This window comes from Jatropha curcas, chromosome 5 (genome assembly GCF_041381405.1).
Source record: "Jatropha curcas cultivar XTBG-Jc1 chromosome 5, XTBG_Jcur_1.0, whole genome shotgun sequence".
Classification (NCBI taxonomy): domain Eukaryota; kingdom Viridiplantae; phylum Streptophyta; class Magnoliopsida; order Malpighiales; family Euphorbiaceae; genus Jatropha; species Jatropha curcas.
The window spans coordinates 22006180-22029985 of record NC_143155.1 but is presented as its reverse complement, the minus strand read 5'-3'; the positions used below and the strand labels follow the sequence as shown (position 1 = coordinate 22029985).

Genomic DNA, 23806 nt, shown 5'->3' with positions numbered 1-23806 from the left:
AGAAAAAAGAAAATGTTGAGAAGAACTTTAATTGTTTTCCATTCCAATTGTCAAAATTGTTAGAGATAGAAGCAGCTAATATGGAAATATTGAAAAGCCATATTTCAAGGAATAATTATCTAGCCAACAAGTCCATATTGTTGAAATATCTTTGTTGCTTTTGTATTTGAAGCATGACCTGCAATAGAAGATTAAGATTGTCTTCTGTTAGAAAATTGGTTCCTACTGATAAGGAAAGGAAGATTCATATTTGATTGGACAACAAATGCAGCCTTATCCTTTGTATATATAAACTGTCAATATATTTGCGAAATTGAGAATCTGATTGTAACAAGTCCTTGTAATAATATCTTTCTTAGTTTTGTGTCTATAAGGAACTTATATATCATATATATATGTCTCAATCTCTCGTATTAATGTTAAAATAATAATAATAATAAAGAAAAAAAATATTGGGTTAAACTTCATTTTCAGTAGATGGATGATGATAAATAGTAAGAGAATTGGAATTTTGGTTTAGAGCAACTGTCCATTATTAGTGGTCTATATCATTTTATCCTTCAAGATTTAAATTGAGAGCACTAGTTATTTAGCTTTTAAGCTACTAAATTTAGCTACGTTAATGCATATTTTCTTAGCCTTTGTTTGATTCATCCACTGAATAAATAATAGGAAAATAAAATAATTATTTAGATTTTTGATTAAATTTAGACGCCGAACAAAAATAAATTAAATTTATAATCTCAAATTTTTAATTGAAATTCTATATGTATAGTAACTTATTTTGAGTAATATATATTTTTAAATTTTATAAAATGTAGTAATTATTCTATTTCATCATAGTTCATAAAGAAAATATCGAATTTTTAACAATTTAATTCCCCTTTAAAATATTTGATATGCAATACACAAGAGTATCAAATACCACTTGGCTAAAAAAAATAATAATAATAATAATAATAAAAATAAAATATTTGATAAATAGCATTTCAGGCAAATTTTACTCTGTCACGTTAGAATTAGAAACGTAGAAGGCTAGAACACATTGTCTGATAAACAATCTAATCCATCCATTGTCTCAGACTTTCATTGAAAACATACAATTTCTAATAGAAAATACACTTTCTTCTTGATGAAATCTCAGGACAAAATTTCTTCTTTGTATTTTAGCGATGGCAAGTCAAAGAATTCAAGAATATTAGAAAAAGAAAAACCCTTTCCCTTGCAGAAAAGAAGGAATAGATCATACAAGAAGGAGAACCAGCACAACGAGCCAAGACTTACACGTGGCGCGTTTTAGCAAAAACTAGCAATGGAAATAAAGCCACGTCTTCACATCCAAGACCATTCCAAATCTCAATTTCATCCAATAAACCCCACTCTCTCTAGAGCGCGTGATAATCAATCCCTACGTGTATGAAATATTTCTTCCTTTCTATTTTGTTTACACAGTTGGATAAAATGCATATATTAAAAATTTAGTCAATAAAAATTATTTTTATCCTTTTTTACCCTTTAACTCATGAAGATATAAATAAAAGTCTTTCATTTAATAAATGATTATAAAAATTATCATAAGAAAAATAATTATTTACATGTATAAATTTAGAAACATTACAAACATTTTGAGAATCCCAAAAATAAATAACAAGCAAACAAAATGGGATAAAAAAGTATCATTATTCAAAAAATTGGAATAAGAAAAGATTTTTTTTTTTTATTCACTGAGAAGCCAATGAGTCGAAATAACATTATGAGCTACATATATAACATAATTCTTCTTTTAACTCACCAAATTAAAATTTATTATAGTCGAAAAAACTCGAATTTAAAATATTATGTTCTTTGTACAAGTGAGAAAAAAAATATTATATTCATTCCAAGTATTTACAAGAAAAAGAATATTATGTTAAAAGATTTGAAAAGACTACTCAAAAATTATTTTTTAATCTAAATTCTTTTCAAGAGTAGCACTCTAAAATTTGAACCTCTAATTTCTAATCGTTTAACTGTTTATTGGTTAAAATTACACCGTTCAAAAAACTAATAATTTTTAATATGAAATGAATAAAATATTATTATACCGTAGGATAAGGATGAAATTAATTTTTAACTATTAAATAAGTATTTAATCAATTAAAATTTACAAGCTAAAAACTTTAATAAAAAAGTTTTATAAATTGAAAATATCCAATAAATGTAATTATATAAATTAAAATAAAAATCGAGAGTATTATAAAATTTTTTATATAAATTATAGAGGTGAATTATTTAGCCTCATAATAAAATTAATTATTACTGAATTGAAAGTATGTGAAAATTTCCAAAAACAATGCATTTGACTAAAGCTATTGGTCAGGACCACAAAAAGTCAAAAATGCCCAGGGAAACTTTTGTAATGCTTTTCCACTTACAAAAAATAAGGGAATCCCTCAAAAGTAGAATCCTATTTAGTGTGAAAATTATTATCCACACTAAGTTTTATTTGATGTTGATTCCATCAACTCTAATTTATAACCAAAGCCTAAATTTTTTATTTCAGCTTGTATTTTTTTTGCAAGGAAAAAAAAAATTCAATCACACTTCAAAAAATGACAAGCTTTTGATGTCCTCATAATATCTTATCAGTGATTACCTAAATGTGGAGAATTCATGATACAGAAGTTTATATTTTAAATTTTTTTTATAATATTTTATGTGATTCACACAAGAATCTTATGTGAATTAAATTAAAAATAACTTTCTTATATTTAATTTTTCAATTTTTTTTTTCCTTGTTTCAAGTGGGTGCCAAGCAAACACCCTTAAATACAAAGGTCACTTCTAAAGTTGGAGAGCTACAATGAGTAGTAGCACCACCAGTGACAAAGGGAGCCCCTGGCCCCCCAGGTCAAAAGACATTCTAATATGATTGTAAATTGATAAATATTTTTTTTTTCACTTATATTTTTCTAACTTTGGAAAAAAATTTTAGCCCTTTAACCTTCTTTTTTTGCCGCTTGGTATCACACATGTATTTATACTTGGCTAAATATGTAAACTCACCCCTCAATTTTAAAATTTTAATCTCGTAATACCTTAAACTTTATGAACATATAAATTCTAATAACATTACATACCTTTTCATACTAATAGCATAAGTTTTTATAATTTTTGACTTTTATATACAAAATATTGGTTTAATGTGTAGTTAGTATAATTTTTAGAACAATAATTTTTATATTTTCAACTATGTAATTAGTGTTTAATTGATTTAATTTTATAAGTTGAAGTGTTTAATAAAATAATTCTACAAGTTGAAATTAATCGGTATAATTTTTTAAATTGAAGTGTTTAATAGGTCAATATAAAAATTGAAAGCGCCAAAAAATTAAAATAAAAAAGTTTAGAGGTGAATTTATATATTCAGCTATTTATATTAGTATCATTGTGTGTATGCATATCCACAAGACTCCGTCCTTATATAGAGTATATTCCAAAATAAATATTTTTATGTTGTAATAATCTTAATTAATTTATTTATATGACAATATTTTCAATTGCATCACTATTCACTAATAAAGAAAGAGGTGATGGCGCGTTAGAGGATGATAATAGCTTGAAGAGTGCAGCCAAAGGGTGCATGTGTTGGTAATTTATAGATTCTTTTGGACCCATCTTCCCTAATATTGCAATCTCTTCATGATTGCAAAATGTGTCGCTAAGGGAGAGAGTAAAGAAAAATAAAAATAAAAAAAGTAAAGCCAAACAAAGCCCAAAAAAGAGTGAGAAAAAGAATTTTTCTGCATTATTGTTAGTATGAAATGAACATGACAAAGTACCCATATAAATCATACAAAGTGGTCCTATTCAATTGATCGCTTGATGCCTTACCTCACTTCCTTATCCTACACAACATATGTCCCCTCTCTTCTTTATCCTACGCACCCTTTTTTTTTATTATTATTTTTATTATTTTCTTCTAATAAAAACAGGCCCACATAACAAGGAAATTTGAATGCACCACCCATTTAACATTTTTCACTATTATCATTCCCATTTTGATTCATTGAACTTGAAATAAAAGTACATTTTGAACATGGCAAGTGCAATTTCTTGGAGCAAGGAAGAAAACAAAGCATTTGAAAATGCAATTGCAACTTATGGGGTTGAAGATGATGACTCTAAAGAGCAATGGGAAAAGGTTGCTCTAATGGTGCCAAGTAAAAGTATTGAAGAATTGAAACAACACTATCAATTACTAGTAGAGGATGTTAGTGCAATAGAGGCAGGGAATATACCCCTTCCTACTTATGTTGGAGAGGAAGCAACTTCTTCTTCATCTAAAGATTCTCATGGACTTTCTGGTGCTTTGGCTGCAGATAAAAGATCGAATTGTGGTTATGGAAGTCGGTTTTTAGGGTTAGATAATTCATCTAGTCATGGAGGTAAAGGAGGATCAAGCTCAGACCAAGAAAGAAGAAAAGGAATTCCATGGACTGAAGAAGAACATAGGTATGTCATTTGTGTCTATATATGCACTTTCATTGTTAGTACTAAAAAAAGGTTCAGGAAATTGAATCTTGGAACTTATGCAATCAAAGAAAATGAAACTTGAAACGCAGTAAGTACAAGAAAATTGAATCTTTATCCATCATGCTACCTTCAAGATTCTTTGCTTTGATGTGGTCGTTGAATATTCGGTTATTTCTTTTGGGAAAAATCAGTTAATGGCCTAATTAATCTTTGTTCGTTTTTACAGGTTGTTTCTACTAGGACTCGACAAGTTCGGAAAAGGAGATTGGAGAAGTATATCAAGAAACTTTGTAATATCAAGAACACCAACACAAGTAGCAAGTCATGCTCAGAAATACTTTATTCGGTTGAACTCAATGAATAGAGATAGAAGAAGGTCTAGTATTCATGACATTACTAGTGTTAACAATGGAAATGTATCTTCTCAACAAGCACCGATAACCGGCCAACAAGCTAACACGAACCCGGCAAGTACTGCTGCTGCTATGGGACATGGGGTGAAGCATAGGGTTCAACCCCATATGCCTAGTTTAGGCATGTATGGAGCACCGATGGGGCATCCGGTGGCAGCTCCTCCAGGTCATATGGCATCAGCCGTTGGAACTCCAGTTATGCTTCCGCCTCCCGGACACCATCCTCATCCTCCCTATGTAGTTCCTGTTGCTTACCCTATGGCTCCGCCACAAACAATGCATCAATAGTCGTACATCTCTCTCTCTCTGTCGCTCCTGCTTGGCCAGAGAATTTCAGATTATGATGGATGGCAAAGGGGAGAATTTTTTTTAGCCAGGGTATTAGAATAGGAATTTATTGATGAAGAGTAACAAGTTTATCGGATTTCGTCAATGATGCAAAAAGATTCAATGCATTTTCCTCAGGTTTGTATCCCTACTAATTGTTTTAGAATATGCCATAGAAGAGTATGCAATCATGTATCTAAGCTAATACAATCCTTTGTACTGGTTCTTTGAATTTTTTTTGTTTTTTCTTTTTTCTGCATATAAGAATAAGACACTAGAAATCCATCTGTTTTTACCTCAATTGGCTAGACCTCAGATATTTTTAACCAGTTGAGCTTACAAATGATTACCATTTTTATGTCTACTCTTTCTTCTGTTCTTCACACCAAGTATCCAACCAGGCAAAGCATGTTTTTGAAGTCAATTTCACTTTTTACATGCTCTAATCTTCAAAATCAACAAACCACTCTTAAATTATTTGCAATATCAGAAATATTGCTTTTCGCTAATTCCAACCTCAATGCCAAATAGATGCTGCAACTGCTTGTCCAAGTGGTATTCTTAGCATTTATGTTACTGACGATATTTTTATCTCTCAAAAAAAAAAAAAAAAAAAAAAAAAAAAAAAAAAACAAACAAACATGGGGCCAAGAAGATGAACAAAAACACAAATGTTTAGAGAACAATGAACATTAAGAAGCAACCAATGTAACAAATGCGTGCTACTATCGCTAAGAGAGCAGTATCCTAAACAAGTTACTTGCAGCTAATGGTATACAAAAATTCACAAAATTGATCGACAAAAAGAGGCGGAAGAAAAGAAAATTCATTCAGTCAACGCTCCCCCAATCTTAATCGAAGATGCCTGCTAAGGAAATGATACAATAACTTCTTTCTCCCCCATTTCCACCATATTGGCACATCAAACCTGCGTCTCTTTTTAGTTTGTTCTTCTGCAGGTAAATACCGTAAAAAAACATAACTGATTAGAGATCTAAACATTTTTCTAAATTCAAACTATCGACTATTTAAATCAATAGAAAATTTGACAAAAAGATTGAACTCCTCACTTTTATTCTTGGAACAGGATGCTTCCCACTGCGACTTCAATTTTGCAATACGAGATTCCAGAGACGGCCAAAAGTGCATTTGAATCTTCAGGACTTCCAGAACAGTTTGCAGGCCAGCTTTAGAAGGGGCTATGTTGCCCATCTCACGTGGTGCGCTTTCACCCAGCAATACCTATTTTTGGGAAAAACAAAAGCAGGAAGAAACTTCAACGATTAGTGCAAGAAGAAAATTGCAGTGGGCATAATTAACGTAATAGCATAGAAGCAGTCTCTCAAAACATTAAGCGGGGACAATCCTTATATTTTATAAATGATTTATGTTGAGAAAGAATGGTCTACAGACCAAGTATAATAAATTTCTATGTTTTAGAAATCTGAATGTTCACCTTAATAACTGCTGTAGCAGAAGACGATATTGAACGTAGATTGTAGCTGTGACAAATTAGGTTTAGTGTCAATTTGAACTGAACTGAGAGGAATAAAACAACTCGAAAATGGGCCAAAGAAACATATGGAAACTGACCCGCCCTCGAGAATAACAAGCAACTTTCCATTGCAGAGAGTGTACAACATATCTGCCATCTGTGTATAGCCAGCTGGAGTTACCTGCAACACCAGTATCGCTAACATGTCAATGTAACAAAAAATGCATAAAAACACTAACATGGAGTGAATATAGCCATGGCACTAGCAATACATAGTAATGTAATAAATTATGAATCAATAACATTATTTTGTCAAAAGGGTAAGTCCCTACATCACAGCAACCCAAAGGATCGCCACTTGCTGCATCAAATCCAGCTGATATGATTGTGAAATCAGGATCAAACTCGGCCGCTGCAATAATATGGTTCAAGCACCATGAAATGGTCACTACAGAATACTACACTTGATATATTAAACAAAAGAGCTGCAAACTGCACAAAAAACTGGTATTGAAGGCCAAAAGATAAGCCATCTAGAGAAAGAGGAAGTGGAGAGTAAAAAGGCATCAGTCAAAACATAGTAAATCAGAGATTATGGTTAATATGCTCCTACCAAGGACAATTTGGTTAATTTCCAGCGTAAAAAATGCCACAGCAACAGAATATCCAGTACTCAAGGTCACGCACAACAAAAAAATGATAATATAAGAAACTGTACAGAATTTCAGAAACATTTACAACTTCCAGTACATCTTCCAATTCCAATCACTTGATCCTAATAATTCCATACAAGCAGATATTAACAGTGTAAGAACTAAATACAGGATCATGAGAATGAACAGCAATATACACTATCCAAAATGAGATAACACAAAAGAATACTTATCTTAGACTTAAGGGATTCAGCAAAGAAATAATAAAATAATACAAGGCAGTAGCTCTATACAAAACACTATTTACAGCATGCCATTTCTTTTAAAATTTAAAAATAAAATATCTTTTGCACACCACAGGTGGACTATAATCATAAACAGTTGACCACTAAACAACCATTGATATATGGACTTCTCAATATTGTAGTTTCACATAATCAGCTGAATAACTGATGATGTTTGTTAACTCATCTTTAATACCATACCAATAATGCATACAAGCACCATATCTAGTGAAAATGAGAGCAGAAGCATAAAACAACGTAAGATATTAACCTATAGGTAGCACAACATGCTCAAATGCAAAAATGTAATCATTATCACCAACTCTTCCGCGACTCCATGGAATATTTACACAGAAACCTTCTGCACCTTTGGTACCAACCTGACAAAGAACTCAAACGTCATCTGTGAAAATTTATTCAGTATACGGCATAGTTATGCAAAACATTATCTATATGCAGTTACTGTTAGCAGTTCCTAAATAATTCTGTAGCAATATTAACCAGATTATGAAATCTCCATCAATTTTGCCGACATGCACAACCAAACGCATGCATGTAAAAGATGTGGTAAATGCATATGCAGGCAGGACTTTTAAATAAGTTAACCGACGTCAGTCAGATCTCATGTAATCATTCTTCATCTTAGATCACATCGAATCCTAAAGCTCATGCCATCACTCAACTCATTAAGAATTACAAGTTAATATCGATTTATGTTGAGAGTGAGCATCTATAATTTCCCTACAGTCTGAGAGGAGGCTCAACTCATCAAACCAAAAGTTGAAGGGCTAATAATTTCCCTACTGGATAGCACCTATTATGTCTTAAAGACTTTTATATCTAGATTCCAACACCTACCATCTTCCACATTTCAAGAATTCTGTATGGTTTATTGTGTGGTGACTGCCAGAACTTTCAAGGTGTGCCTATATGGGACACAAACCTATTAACTACTAGCAACAAAATTGTAATGATTCTGAGGAAATTTCACCTCTGTCAAACAAACAGAGAGAACTAGGTGGCCCCTGTATAGGAGGCACATGATTGAGAAAATTCTTCCCAATCAAGCCTTCAAAACTTTTTTTCACGTTGGTCAATTTAATCATTGATATTTCAATCTCAGCCAGCATTAGGCCAAGAATGCAAGTAACCTTACTGTGTTGCTATTAATGAATCGAGCATGTACTCTCTTTGTAAAGTACAATCGTGCTCTTCAAATGGGTTTCAAGTAGAGTGGACAAGACTCAACCAAGCCATAAATCCCAGACCCCAAATCAAAACATAACATAAACTTGAATTGAACCAGTTTACTCTACTTAATAAGGAGGTTTGAATCAACATATAAGAGAAGATAAAACAAAAGGCCAATAGTTAAAGTACCTCATAAGCTGCTCCAGTGCCAGGATAAAACTTTCCTCCCTCGTGCCTGTGCAAGGATATGTATAAAACCTATAGGATATATCCGACTCATCAAAAGAAACTTAAACTCAACATAGAAATAGACAAAAAGTACAGTGATGGAAAATATTTAATGCAGCAAAGGAGGGACATCGGGCCAAGTGCATACTTGAATGCTTAAATTATTTTTTAAGATCATAAAATAATCTGCAACTCTAGTTCAAATTTCTAGCATATTTGGGAACTTCCCTTTAAGAGATCCCACAGCCAAATCATGAAAATTACTGAGGTACAAGCCACATAATGTCCTAAGCCAGCACCATTGCACCTCCTCCAACAAAACAGTTTACAAGGAATGAGTAGTTTTTCAATGACGCACATCAAGATTTTGCCAATGTAAAACTCACCGATTTGTTATGCTCAAAAATTTCTTGAGTGCCATTTCCATGATGAACATCCTACAATGATCATAAAAGATTATAAAAAAAATCATTTTAATTATTCAAAAGCATTAGACATAGTATAATCAGCAAGGGAGAAAGGAGAGAAGTTATAAGTATTATAGCAGTTGACAGGACATTACCCAATCAACTATTAGAACCTTCTTGGCACCAGCAGCCTGAGCAGCTAATGCAGCAATTGCTGCATTATTATGGAGGCAGAATCCCATTGCTTGTTTCACACCAGCATGATGACCAGGAGGCCGAACCTGATTCATGAATAGGTAAAAATATGAACAAAATTAAAAGATTCAGTGTTATTCCCCCAAATATGGAGGACAATACAGAATAATTACATCAACATTTAAACCCTCATACCAGAGCAAAACCGTTCTTGGCGCGTCCAGAAAGAATTGCTGAAGCAAGATCAGCACACAAACCTGCTGCAAGCCTAGCAGCAAGTGCTGAATGCTCATTAGCATATGTGTCAGGAGTGAAGTAACTGCACATTAAGAACAACCAACAACCAACAACCAAAACTTGATCAACATTCACTAAGTCAAATCAGCATATGTCCTGTCCTGCATATAACCAACAACCAAAGCAACCCTGGAGACTAAATTATAGAAAAAAAATTTTTTTTTTTTTCCACTCCCTTTTAAAATAGAAAATGAAAGGGAAAAAATAAACATTGATGATATCTAAAGTCATGAATACAACTTCCCAAAAAAAAAAAAAAAAAACTCAATTTCCAAGGAATTTGCATCGCAATTCCTCCATAGGAAACCCTTCACTCGTACAAACTGCATGAAGACCAAAACCATAGTTACCTGGAACGTCGCACATTCCAGGTCGTGGTACTTGTACAGGAACGTAATACACCCATTAATTTAAAGCGTAGTACATAAAGGGTAGGCTTAGTTTATACTTTAATTCAGATTGTGGTACATGAATTATGAGAATTGAGGTTCCAAGGCTTTTGATTGGTCAAAGTTCATTTTTCATGTATGTCTTTTCAAAAGTAATGAAAAATTAACATTAAGATAAAATTAACAAAATCTTACAACTTTTATAGCATAATTTTTCAAGACATATATTATAACATTAATCAAATTTTGGACTCTTTTATTGAAATAATTAAATACAAGACCTATAGATAATGTTTTAAGGAGGCAGAATTGCTTTAAGAAGGCCCAGTTGTAAAATAAAACAAGGGTTTTATAAATGGAAACAAGAAAGAGCTAATTTACTACATATCATGCTGTTCAATTAAAGGAAGGCAAAATGAAAAAAGAGAAAAAAAAAAAAAAAAAGGCTTCTGACAGGAAGTATCTTTCTTTTCTCTCCCATCTTTTTCTTTTTCTCTGTCTTTCTTCTTCCCCATTATTGTTGTGAGGACTTCCAGTTGTGCGATAATAAACGAACCGCGATAGCACGACCCAAATTGTAATCCTTTTTTCTTTCTGGGTGGAGGCAGGGGGGGGGCGCATATAAAGATAACTATGACCAAGACTAAATCCACGTGGTTGACAACTTTTTGCTTAGTTTTAACAAATATGAAAAGCAATAGTTTTAATATAGGAATTGAAAATTAAAAATTAGTGTTACCATTGTTATAGTTTGGTAAATTTAGCTCCATATAGTTCATTCTTAATTTTTCCTCATAAATTAACAAACAAACATATAGCATTGAAAATTCTACCAAAGTTCTCCCAATCTAAAACTTGACGCTAATTCACATAATTTTGGCACACCTTTTTAACTTAACTCAAGAGGATATAATATTTCACATCAATTTTTTTCCTTTTTTCTTTTTTTTTCTTTTTTTTTTTTTTTTTTGAACTGAAGACAATACTACGATCATAGTTAGCATCTATCCACACGTGTTTTAATTCGGCCCACTCAAATATATAATTCTCCACTGTGTTTGTCCAATAGGTTCAAAAGTACTTTATGACATTCACATATGTATCCTACCTTACAAAGAACAATGGGAAGAATATGAAGCATAATGAGTTGATTAGTAGGCATGACGATGTCACTTCTGCACAGAAATCACTATATTTTTTACTTTCGCCAACTATTTCAATAAACAATAAGGTTTTGAGCCCCCCAAAAAAACCGTTTGCGTGCTAGCTATTATAGCAACCTATCCCTGAAAGGTGTAGAACAAGTCAAACATCTTTCAAGCTTTAGTTTGAATCGAGCTTGTCTCAAGTCCAAGTGAAGGTCAAAGAAGAAAACTCATCTGAATTCAAGCCAGAAAAGAGCAATCAATTGATTGGCCTGGCTTGGCTTGGTATGGCTTGATTAAGCTCTTTGTACTCCTGATGGCATCATTTCCATCTCCATAATATGCGAACTAACAGATACATATGGATGCACAAAGAGCAGACTCATGCAGATACACAAAAAAACAATAAACCATTAGCTTACCTAGAGAAAATATGGCTTGTAAGCTCTACAGATTGAATATGCTCCAAGGAATGTACCTTGAGATTTCAAAAAAAGAAAAAAACATCAATTATCAAAGGTATAAATTTCTTTCATGACCTATGGTACTCTTTTTCTAACCAGAGAAAAGGACAGTCAGTAGATCATGCAGCTAACCACTATTACAAGGCAGCACCACAACCAGGGAAAAAAGAAGGGATAAAAAAGCAGTATTCCAAGAAAAAAATTCAGCTCAGACAGGACATTGGTATACACATTCCTTGTTACCACCAATCTCTAAGACAACACATAAAGATACCATCAATGGCTCCTATATGCCTCCAAGATAATGCTGGCACTCACCATCTGAAGTTCTTCTTGGGTAATTTCTCTTGCAGAAATTGGATAGCATTTGCCAGGGAATATACCTGCACACATTAACAATTGTTATCACCTATCAAGCTGATGATAGATGGTATGTGATGTGATAAAAATATTTGATGATAGAACAAATGCCTTAGAAAACGCTGGTGCAAAGGAAAGCTCCTGAGTCCAAAATAATCTATGGGGTCATGGTAGGGAGAAGGATACAATACCAGCAGTAGCGAGGCTAGCAGCTATAGCTCGAAGGCGATCAGGTCTTTCTGGATGTGGATGTGATTTCATTTGAACCTACTTTAACATAACATTTACCAAAACAAAGCAACCAAAATTACATGAAAGACACGCAAAGGCATTTCCGACAATACCATAATCAAAACAGCTAAAAGATAAAAGTTACATGAGTACAATCACAAAAATAGCTGCAATATAATAAAATCACAAATCTGAACCTAAGAATCAATTCAGAACATCATCTCTTAAACCTCAACGGCAATTTGATACGTTTCTATCCCCAAAATTAACTAATTTTGAAAATAAGTAACTGAGAAATGAAGTTCACTGCTCTCATCAGACACATCTTCCGAATTCCAATTCACTTACTCATTAGGTCACTTTTGCTAGCATTCTGCTATTCATAATGCACTATATTGACTCAAATAACTGTTTCAACAGGAACTTTACAAGTTCATCCACTAGGGATGCTTGTTGTGAGCACAAATCCAAGGTTCTGGCCATGCCTAAGCCATATCTAAAAGGGCTGCGAACACTTTACCCATGCTAGAGAAATAAAATTGCATGCAGAGTTTTCAATCATCATATAACACAGAACACTGGAAAAGGATGAACTTTTGAAGAATTGGCAGAAAGAATATCACAGAAGTCTGGGGGTTTGTCTCTAAACACAAATAAATGTTCATGTCCAAAATAGTGATCTCCATTAATCTCAAAGTTTACATAATAGTCTCCCTCTCCTTTATGCATGATCACTTTTTGAAGTTTTTAAGAAGATCCATAATTGTGCTGAAACTTGCCAAAATACACTAAAATAACCGTAAATTCTCAAAATAATCTATGTTCCTTCTTTTAATATTCATATCAAAGGCCATTTTGCAAAATTCACAAAAATATATACATTTACATATATACTCACAAAATAGAAAGGACAAAAAATGCTTAAAAAGATTTTGGACATCCCAAATTTGCAAAGTGGAGAAGATAATGCGAAAGAAAGAATAATTATTAATCAATTTACCAAAACAACTATTTCAGAATCTAATATGAAAATTAATACAATGCTTGGAGATCTTACAAGATTCTAAAAGAGAAAGAAAATGCATATCTAATTCAAAACCCACATAATGCAGAGAAAGCACAACCAATACAGAAATCAATTTAACCTAGAAGTACACTACACATGAGAAGCAGGCCTGAATATAGAAATTGAACAAAGTAGATGAAAAGCACCATACCTCTGAATGTAGCAACATTCTTTCATCGAAACCAATGGCTGTGCAACTGTTTGAGGATGAATATTGTAAGCTTTTGTCTGCAAAATCAGCAAGCAAATAGAAAAAAAAAAGGTATATGTTACGGACACATTATTATATCAGATAACAATATCCAGACAAGTTATCTCAATGGCATCAGCTTAAAGCAAATATTATTTCCTTTCACATGATTCGTTGCAAAGTTCAGGTTGTAAAATGAAGTCTCAAGAAGAAACAATTCACCACACAAAATCCCAAAAAAAAATGCCTTTTCAGCAAGAATGTAAAATCATTCCTTCGCATGCCAAGAAACCACAGAAAAGTTACAAATCTGTAGCCAAATAACTAATGATGCGCTGCATATAGCATAATTAACACATGGTTCAACATAAACTGAAGATCATTACTAACAGGAACTCCAAACTTGTTCAATTAATTTAAAGCTACATCAATTAAAGCACAAAGGAGATCAAGAGTTATAAATGATTAAAGCAATAGAACAACACCATTCAATAAATCAGAGTTAAATCTAGGTAGCATGACAACAGCAGAGAAAAATAATTAATCTAGCGGTTCAATGGTTATTACAGGTCAGGTACATAAAATTTCAGTTTAAGTTAAAAGATGTCAACAAAACAAAGGTGCAACTTTACACCAGGTCATTATGTCCAAACATATTCAAATCACATAGATAATACATGTCGACATTCGCTGTCCGACTAAATCAGATTAGAGAAATTCCTTCTAGGTCAATACATCCAACAACACAATTAAACATATTTGTAAAGATAAATGAGGTGCCTAAGTTGATATTTAATGTGAATGTTGATTTGCGCATAGATGGAAAATCATACACATCTCATTGACATAATTATTATTCATGAATTTAGCCTTTAGGATGAAATTTTTTCTTCTTTTATTGAGGGACAACAGGAAAAGCTATGATAATATAATAAAATCTAAGTAACCTTGATCAATAAAAGAAAATATTCCTCAAGTTGACAACATCGCTGCAAAAATTCTTAAAAATTCAGTGGGGCAATCAGAAAAATCACCTGCTTTTTTTCCCTTCACTTCTGTGTCAACATCAGTAAGACCTGCATCTTCGGAAAAAGGAGATGCAAGAAACCCATGCCTCAGGATACCAGATTCTTTATGTTCGCCACATATCTTAATAGAAAAGATAGCGCCAAATTATTCAGAGGCATATTGTATTTAGGTTGCTCCAAATACAGATTAACATGTAAAGAATACAATAAACCACCAAATAAACATACAATATTGACACTAAGATCCCGTAAGGAAAACATATTTAACATACTTCACAATGGACAACATCATCAAGATTAACCATTGTGCAGTTGGTACAAAACCACTTCATGATTTCCACACATTTTTGCACTGGCTCCCAGTCACTGTCATCATCATCATCATCTAACAAGTCTTGATTGTTGTACATATCTTGGAAAGTCATATCTCTTTGCCTTGTTTTTTTCTGTGATTAAGTCATGTTACAGAGATATAGTGGAAGTTACAAATCACAGGCAATCATATATCTTGAAAGTGTTAAGACATTTATGTGGTGTGGTGTGTTCACTTACACATACAACAAGATCAGGTGGTGTGTCCATATCCTCATTGTCATCCCCATCTCTAGCGTGCCTTGTTAACATATCTTCTTCACCAAAGATTTCATCATAACTACAACTAGTACTAGTTCGATTAGAACCTAAATTTTCTTGTCTTCCGATGATGCCATTTTGTGAAACTACATGACTTTGTTTGTTAAGACTCTTCTCCGAGTCCCCATTAGCTAGACAATTTCTTTGAAGTGTTTCCAAAACCATGCTGCCTTCAGAGTTCATATAAATAATTTATGCCAAAATCTTCTCTCCATTCAAACTCATAATGATAGAGCCAATCACGTCAACCAGCAATGGTAAAACTACATCAAACGGGGGCAACTACTTATAAATAAAGGCAAAATACTCATGCTATCAACAGGGCAAATATGATAAACCAAAAAGTGGAATTGAGCAACTTAATTTGAAATATGTATGAATAGGGGATATACACAACAAAAAAGTAAAATATAAAAAAGAGCAACAGCAGACACAAAAAATGAGAAGGAAAACAACTTCTTAAAGCAAATATAGATACTTAAGATGTACTTATATTTGAAAACAAAATACAAAAGCAACAGCAGAGTTTGTTTCTCTTTATCTCTATATAATGGTAGCTTATAAAGAAATTATAGGAGATAGCTTCTTGTCTCTTCTCCTCCCTTATCTCCTCATTTAGACCAGTACACGCTAGAGTAGGTTTGAGTTGTAGAGAGTTAAATGCTGTAATGTATATACATATTAATCTCCTAACCTTGTTCGGTATTAGGCTACGCATTCAGACTCATTAAAACTCCTTACACCCATTTTCCAATTAAACCTTCTCTTGCATCCATACCATATATTTAGATGCAACAACTTCCATCTCCATCATCCCAAAACTGACATGCAATGCGTTGCATAAAACACACACATGCATTGCTTCGGAGATCAAAAGGAAACACCTTTTCGTTCTTAACAAATAAGTAGGAGAAAACCCTAATATCACATTCTCCTTCCCAAAAATAAACAAACTAACAAACCTACAAACTAAAACTAATGTATGTATTCCTCTGAGATTAGAAGGAAACATGTTACTTTTTTTTTTTTTTTGCCCCCTTTTTTAGCATAGAAAATCTTTTCATTCTCGATAAGTGATATAATCATCCTAATATCAAAATTTCCCTCAAAAAATGAACAAATCACTTCAAGTTTCAAACCTTTAGGAATCTCATCAAAACCCTAAATCTCAACCCGGAAAAAAATATACAAAAAAAGAAAAACAAAAATAAATTCCAGGATTTTGCTTGCTAAAAATCTGAAACCCAGAGAAAAATAAGATGAAAAAGGCCGTACCTGAACAGTGATTGGATAAAGACGGAGAGAAGATCTCAACCGTAGATTGTTTATGGTGAAGACAAATTGCAGCTAACAGTAAATTGTTACTGTAATTGAGTTAGTAAGTACTAAGTAGCAGCAAATAGAAATGACGGAGACTGGTCCAAAAGACAGAAACTCACTCTGATTAGAAAGTAGAAAGTCTATGTGCTTAGTGCTTTTGAATCGCTCCTCGTATTTTCAGCGTTTTTCAACTTTCAAGTTTCAACACTCTCTCTCTTTCTGACTCTATCCGTCTATCGAAACACGGTCCGGGTAGGACCGGTACCTGGACCGGTCGACGCATTCAAATAGCTCTCCTTCTCCTTCACATTATTTGTTTTTTCTTTTTTTTGGGAATAAATGGCAGTATATAATTGGTGTCTCAATTTGGTCAGGTTTTTTATTTTTTCATGACTAAACTTTATATTTAAGCAATTAAATGGTTGGTAAATTTTGTTTAATTAATTATATTGGGTTAGATTACTTTGTCAAATCATTAAAATATATAATTTTACTCGATATTAAACGAAAATATTTATTCAAGTCATCTCTTTTTTAAAAAAAAAAAAAAGCTTCCTCGTAATTTTCTTTCAATTCAAATAAAAAATAAAAAATGAATAAAGTAAAAGGACGAACTAAACTTCCTAAACCTAAATATATATATATTAAAAAGAAAAAATAAAAGAAAAACCACGCACAAATCAAAAGTAAGCAAAGATAATGGGGCAGCCTTGCTAAGATTCTCACTACAAGGTGTCCACCACAAAATCATATTTTTCATTGCTTAAGCCTCGAACAGTTGATTGCATAGTATGGAATTCATTGGGTAATATAATTATTCAGTATAAAATAGTTATTTCTAATATAAAAATAGTATTATTTGCACCCAATAAATTAATTTTTTTGAATAAGGCTCGTCATAATAAGTGGTATCATAATAAGTTCATTCAATCTCTGTAAGTCTAAAGTAAGTTGGATTTCTCTCCATATAGAATATGTGCAATTAGGGCCCATATGGAATAGGGCAATTAGGGCATTGCACAGTTACACGGTGAAAATATGACATTAAAGCCTTGTTTGGTTAGGGTAAGTGAACTTGAAAACTTAGATTTCCCAGAAAGTGATAGAGTTTGATTATGTTTGGTTTCAAAAAATAAAGAACTTTCTGGCTCAACTTATTGTTCGTACAGGAAGTTACTTCATCTCCTCAATCTAAGGAAGTGCACTTTCTCTAGAATTTAACGATCTTCATTTTGCCATTTCAATTATTATATTTAAATTTATAATTGGAGTATCATTATCATTTCATATGTAAAATTTCATTAACACAATTTTATTTCCCAGAAATTCAATATATCAACTAAACATATTCACACTGTACTTTCCACGAAGTAACTTCCTGGGAAGTAAACTTCTTGAGAAATAGGTAAATTTGAACCAAACGAGGCCTAAGCAATTGGAATGGGAAATAAGAGTTATCCTCTTACACTCTGTTTGGTCACAAGTGACGGAGGGGTACATAAGGAGAATGAAAAATATCTAAAATACTTATCATTGTTTGTAAAGAGGTGAGTTAAGGAAGGACGAAGATAAATAAAGATAAGGTATTACCCTTCTTTACCTCTCAAATTTCAAATTTTGCCACACCCCAATTCGGGGTGTAAGCAAGGAGATGAAAAGGTAACTAATTATTTTTGTATTACTTTTCTTTTTCCAAACACAAAATATGCATTATCTTTCTTTACCTTTCCAATAATTCATCAATTTTCAAACATAAATATTATTTATTATAGCTCTCCCTACCATTCCCCCTCCTTATCCTCTCTTACCCTTCCATTAATTACCCTTCTCTCACCCCATCCAAACAGAGTGTGTTAAGTGTTCCAAGGAAAGGAAGTAAAGAATAGAGCAAGTCTTGTTTTTATTATTTCAAGTTTGATTTTTAGAAAAGACAGTTCCTTTTTAGGGGGGGAGGGGATTAAAACCTCCACCTTCTCACGTGACTGGCAGCATTTTCAAGTCTTCTCTAATTCCCATTTCACATGACAAGATTTAGCAACGTTCAAGGTATGTAAAATGCTATCTCTACCAATATCTTGTCATTCAACATTCCATGTTGCCCTTGTCCGACAAATGACAGGGAAAAAAAAAGTTAAAACAATAAAATAAAAATCAGGTAGTACTGCTATTGATTTGATTTATTCTGCCTAAAAACCCCTAAAAACAATTAACCTAATAAAGATAATAAAATTAAATTTGATTGGTTTTTATTTTATTTTATTGAGAATTCAATGAATCAAAATTGTATTTGTGAGTTATATAACAGGAATAATCATTTTTTTACTAAATTAATAAAAAAATTTTGTGATTAAAAGGATTTGAACCTAAAAACTCTTATTTCGCACATAATTTATAATTCAATTGATTTATTTATTTATTTATTTATTTATTTTTTCCATAAATAAATTGATATTATGAATTGAGCTTTAAAGGCAGAATCAGGACCCATGATTAGTAAGGCCAATAATTTCTTTCCGCATAGCACCCGTGTGCGTTTAGCTTTTTCTAAATCGGAAACTCAAAATTACAAATCGGAAACTCAGCTGAAGGTCAGGTATGGTGATGATGTTGCAGTAGAATTGATGGAAACATTATGAGTGGGGAAGGTGACCTTAACGTAGGACCATTTGTGTGATTGAACAAAGAATAAGACAAACATAGGAAGGGATGAAGATGAGATTGCTTTGGGAGGAGGATTAGATTACCACGTGGGGTGGTGATGGTCAATCAAAATTATGTTGGCATCAATTTTTGCTTTTCACGGTCATAGTTCAAAAAAAAAAAAAAAAAAAAAAAGTACACATTTTTTGACAAACAAAGATGCTCAAATAATTAATAACCAATCCTTTAAAATTAGCTAGGGTTAAAGAATTTTGATTGGACATGAGGCAAATAATTATATGGATTGGTCACCAACTTCAACGAAGGAATCCATTGATATTTTCCGTTTTGTCCCACCAAATGTTGAGAGTTGCTTGATAAGAAATTGATCTCCTTAAAATGTGATTTGACTAGGTTTATCTTAATTTTTGGGAAGAAGATGACAAAGGAATAGGGATAGCAATTGGGTATTTTTGAATTCAATTATAAATTATAAATATATTTACAAACAAATTTTAATGGATATCAATTTGATATGTGAAATACCTAATGCCTGAATTTGTTAGAAAATTAGCTAATCAGTCTACTCATTTGTCAGCTCTAGCAACTGTTTATATGACTAATTTGGTGGAGTGAGGTAGTAACGCTCCATATTTTATTTCTGACGTTATTCATTTTCATTCCAATAATATATAAACATCCAATAATATATAACTCTCAATGAGTAATGCTTTCTTTTATTTCTGACGTTATTCATTTTGATTCCAATAATATATAACCCTTCATCTTATTGTTTTTTTTTTTTTTTTTTAAATATAGATATAATTTTTATTGTATTATTAGACAACTTTTAAAAGAAAATTCAACTGAATAATTCTATATAATCATTTAACATATTACAATAATATAACTACTAACTAATAATTATAAAAAAAAAAATGTTTTTTCAATAAAGTGCTAGCCGAATATTTCAAAACCATTGATTTTGATCCATTCCAAAAAATGCAATATCTCCCAACATTTTTTTATCAATTCTAATTTTGCATTTAATATAATATTATCTTATTTGTATGATACTTTGATGTATATAAATATTTATATATCAATATTGTAATGCCAACAGTACAATAAATCGATAAAAAGGAGAAAAAAAAATGTGCTACAGTCGAATATAAGTATCTATTTAGGCAAAAACCGAAGTTTCAATTATCTTTCTTCAATACTTCAAAATAAAAAATAAAAAATAAAAAAAAAAAAGAAAGAGAAAGAAACAAATGATTATTTATGAAAGTTTTATTTAATGGAGTTAGTTCAGTTAGTAAGTGTGAGAGCTTTCTTTCTTTATCAATTAAGATTTAATAATTAATTATTTAACACTCTGAAAATATTAGAAATAATCTTGAACGTATTTTCCACAGTTTATTGAGAATAAACAAAATCTTCGTTAAAAAGCATAAGACAAAAACATGGTTTGGAAGTAAATTCCAAACGTTAAAACAAGCAGTCCTAGCTAGACCATGAGCAGTCTTGTTCGCAAATCTGCTAATCCAAGCAATACTATAAAAATTTGTTTCCATTTGAAGACTCTTGCAATCATCCATGAGAATACCATATTCTGAATTATCAGACACTCGAGACACCCCTTTCTGCTACATCCCATAAGCCAGCAGCATCAGTCCCTTTTAGGGATATTGAAGAGCATGAACAATTAACCCAGAAACATCTCTAACAATAAAAAGAAAAAAAAAAAGGTTAAAACCTTAAAAACAAAAAAGCAGTTCTTGGTCCATGACATGCAAAGAAATGATTAAGATTAGACGATACGATGGTTCCCTCCCTCCATATATATATATGCTAATGTTGCCACTTCAGTTTTGCAGTTTGGGACCATAAACAAAGCACCGAGCATAAGCTTATTGGCTGTAGCCAGACAAATGTGTAAGGTATACATGTGGATCATGTGTGTTTGTGTTCTTAATAGGCACCAACCCATTACTTCACCAGCTAATATTTGGCCATCACATTATGTTTTTCAGCATCAAATTTATATTTCTCAAATAAATACCTTCTATTATTTCAACATTTTGTCATCTCTATGTATATTGCTTACTTTCTTGCTCAATCATTCTTCAGCTATTTTTGGTGCATTGCCAGTATTGTTATTATAATATTTTTTTTTTTCTGAAAAATCAAAACTTATAAAAAAAATATTTCTACTTCTTTTTTATATCCGTTTCCACTATAAGATTAACCTCACTTTAAGATTTGTAAAGATATTTTACTCACTCAAGTAATAATTTGTTGTGCATAACAAGTAATTTCATTTCAAAAAGCAAAGGAAAAATAAGAGCAGTTAAAAGATTATTTGTCTTATTAGAAACTTATCCAGTGTATCCAATGAAAAACTTGACAAGACAATATAAAAGAAAAAGGTTCTTCTTCCCTTGATTTTTTAGTTTTAGTTCATATTCAATTTGTTTTTCAGAAAACTTACAAAAATGAAAAGATAAAGGACTCTACCTTTCTAGATATGGAGAGATGAGTTTACCTGATTTAACAACCTAATATTTTGAAACATCAAACAAAAATTTTGCTGCTTCGTAGGATTTCCTTATGCACAGAGAACAACAATTCATGTCGCTAATGGCTTAATAATCGAATGTCTAACATATAATATAATATGTTGGAAAAACAACAGATTCTACCTCAATCACATCTTATTTATAGTTAAGAATAATGTACCAAAAAACAAAATTAAAAAATCCATTCCTCATAGAGTTTTTCAGTCTGACTTAATTTGATAATAAAAACCTGGTCCATCTTACTTCTTGATTGCCAGACTACAGTGAATCCAATAATTACTAATGGCTTGAGCATAAGTAAAGACATTTTCATTAGAACAATAACCTAATAGTCAAGTTCTTACATTGCTATGCAATAAATTAGGGTTCAGCATTCCTTCCTCTCTCCCTAGAATTTCCAAAATTGGCAAACTACCCAATTTCAGCTGATTCAACTAAAGACTATTGGTGTTATAATGACATACAAGACAAAAACAATGGTATCTTACCAAAAAAATGGGGGAAGTTCAAACTTGTAGGAATTGGATTAAAGCTCACATGCATAACCAGTTATGTTATATAGGAGCCAATCCAATCCAATCCCTTGTCATTCAATCTTTTGAAACAAGACAAGAAGCAAAGACAGGAGCTTATAAACATCAAAAGTAAAAAAAGAAAGAAGAAAAGAAAAGAAAAGGCAAAACCTCTAACAACAGAGATAATATCTTATGCCCTATACATCACTCTGTCATGATCATACATGATATATATATGTATATATATATATATATATATATACACACACACACACATAGATCTTCTAATCACTCCAACAAAGAAGCATAACAACACATCTTCTTATAAGGTACAGCCTGCCTCTTCCTTCTCTGAGTAAACCACTACATCCTTTATTACATGACAATCTTTTCTTAGAATCTCCAACAGCAGAACTTTTCATCTTCATCTTTATCTTCTTTTTCCGATATACAGACTTCTAATTCTTTCTTTCTATTTTGACAATGTTGTAAAATGAATCGATGCTTTCTCTTCTTTTTTATTATAATATACGTAGTACTGAATGGATCATGTTAAAGCGTGGGTGTGAGAAAGGCTTATTATGGGAGATGATTCAGAAGAGCAGAAAGTTGGCTCTTATTATAGGGGAGAAGAAAGAAGGTGGGGGGTGGTCCAAAGCTGAAAAGGGCCCACTATTAAAAGAACCAAATGTGGTTAATCAAGGTCACATTTATAATGTCTCTATTCATCACCAGAGACTGCACTTTGGGCCCCCCTAAATTTCCAATTTTACTGTCAGGCAATATTCAAAGGATAGAATGTATTAGAAACCAAACAAATTTAAATGAAGCTCCCTTTTTCTATCCCCTTTGTCTTTTTCTGGTATAATTTCATAAATGTTTACTTGTTTGATGTGAACTCCAAATATAACAAGGCTATGAAATAATAAAAGTAATAAATTTAAGTACAAGCTAAAAATAGTTGGTAAAAAATTTGGTAACAAATGAAATGAACTCTGAGTTGATTTTTACCAACTCTATCTTAATTATATTTTTATAAGAGGATCTATATATGGTTTAGAAATGGGGATGGTCCTAATTCAGTTGGTAAAAAAGCTAAGGTAATCTCTAGTCATGAAAGGCTTTGAGACTAAATTCTGTATATCAATTATAGGTCTAATATCAAAATTCAGATTGCCTAGGTGTATGAAGACCATAAAAGCAATATGTACCTTCTTTCTTTGAAGTTTTTTTTGTCT

At 32.0% G+C, this 23806-nt stretch overlaps 2 protein-coding genes and 1 pseudogene across 3 annotated transcripts; 1 reads left to right on the top strand and 2 right to left on the bottom strand.

Annotated features, from left to right (window-relative positions):
• Window positions 1-3985: 3985 nt before the first annotated feature.
• On the top strand, window positions 3986-5556 carry LOC105650651 (Duplicated homeodomain-like superfamily protein). Its single transcript, XM_012237578.4, has 2 exons — window positions 3986-4494; window positions 4742-5556. The coding sequence occupies exons 1-2, from the start codon at window positions 4079-4081 to the stop codon at window positions 5214-5216; spliced, it is 891 nt and encodes a 296-aa protein (XP_012092968.1). The 5' UTR covers window positions 3986-4078; the 3' UTR covers window positions 5217-5556.
• Window positions 5557-5911: 355 nt separating this feature from the next.
• Window positions 5912-17110, bottom strand: HDA15 (histone deacetylase 15). Of its 2 annotated transcripts, none has more exons than XM_037636422.2 (18): window positions 16787-17110; window positions 15431-15774; window positions 15151-15324; window positions 14885-14999; window positions 13812-13888; window positions 12555-12630; window positions 12322-12386; window positions 11962-12017; window positions 9904-10027; window positions 9669-9794; window positions 9493-9543; window positions 9068-9136; window positions 7959-8067; window positions 7083-7162; window positions 6849-6931; window positions 6712-6757; window positions 6326-6497; window positions 5912-6208 (listed from the first exon to the last, which is right to left on the bottom strand). In XM_037636422.2, exons 2-18 carry the CDS (start codon window positions 15692-15694, stop codon window positions 6090-6092), a joined length of 1806 nt encoding a protein of 601 aa, XP_037492350.1. In that variant the 5' UTR covers window positions 15695-15774; window positions 16787-17110; the 3' UTR covers window positions 5912-6089. The 2 variants fall into 2 exon arrangements, with proteins under 2 accessions (XP_037492350.1, XP_020532376.1); XM_020676717.3 differs by lacking the exon at window positions 16787-17110 and adding an exon at window positions 16206-16623.
• Window positions 17111-22340: 5230 nt separating this feature from the next.
• LOC149496396 (small polypeptide DEVIL 6 pseudogene) lies at window positions 22341-23208 on the bottom strand (annotated as a pseudogene).
• Window positions 23209-23806: the final 598 nt, after the last annotated feature.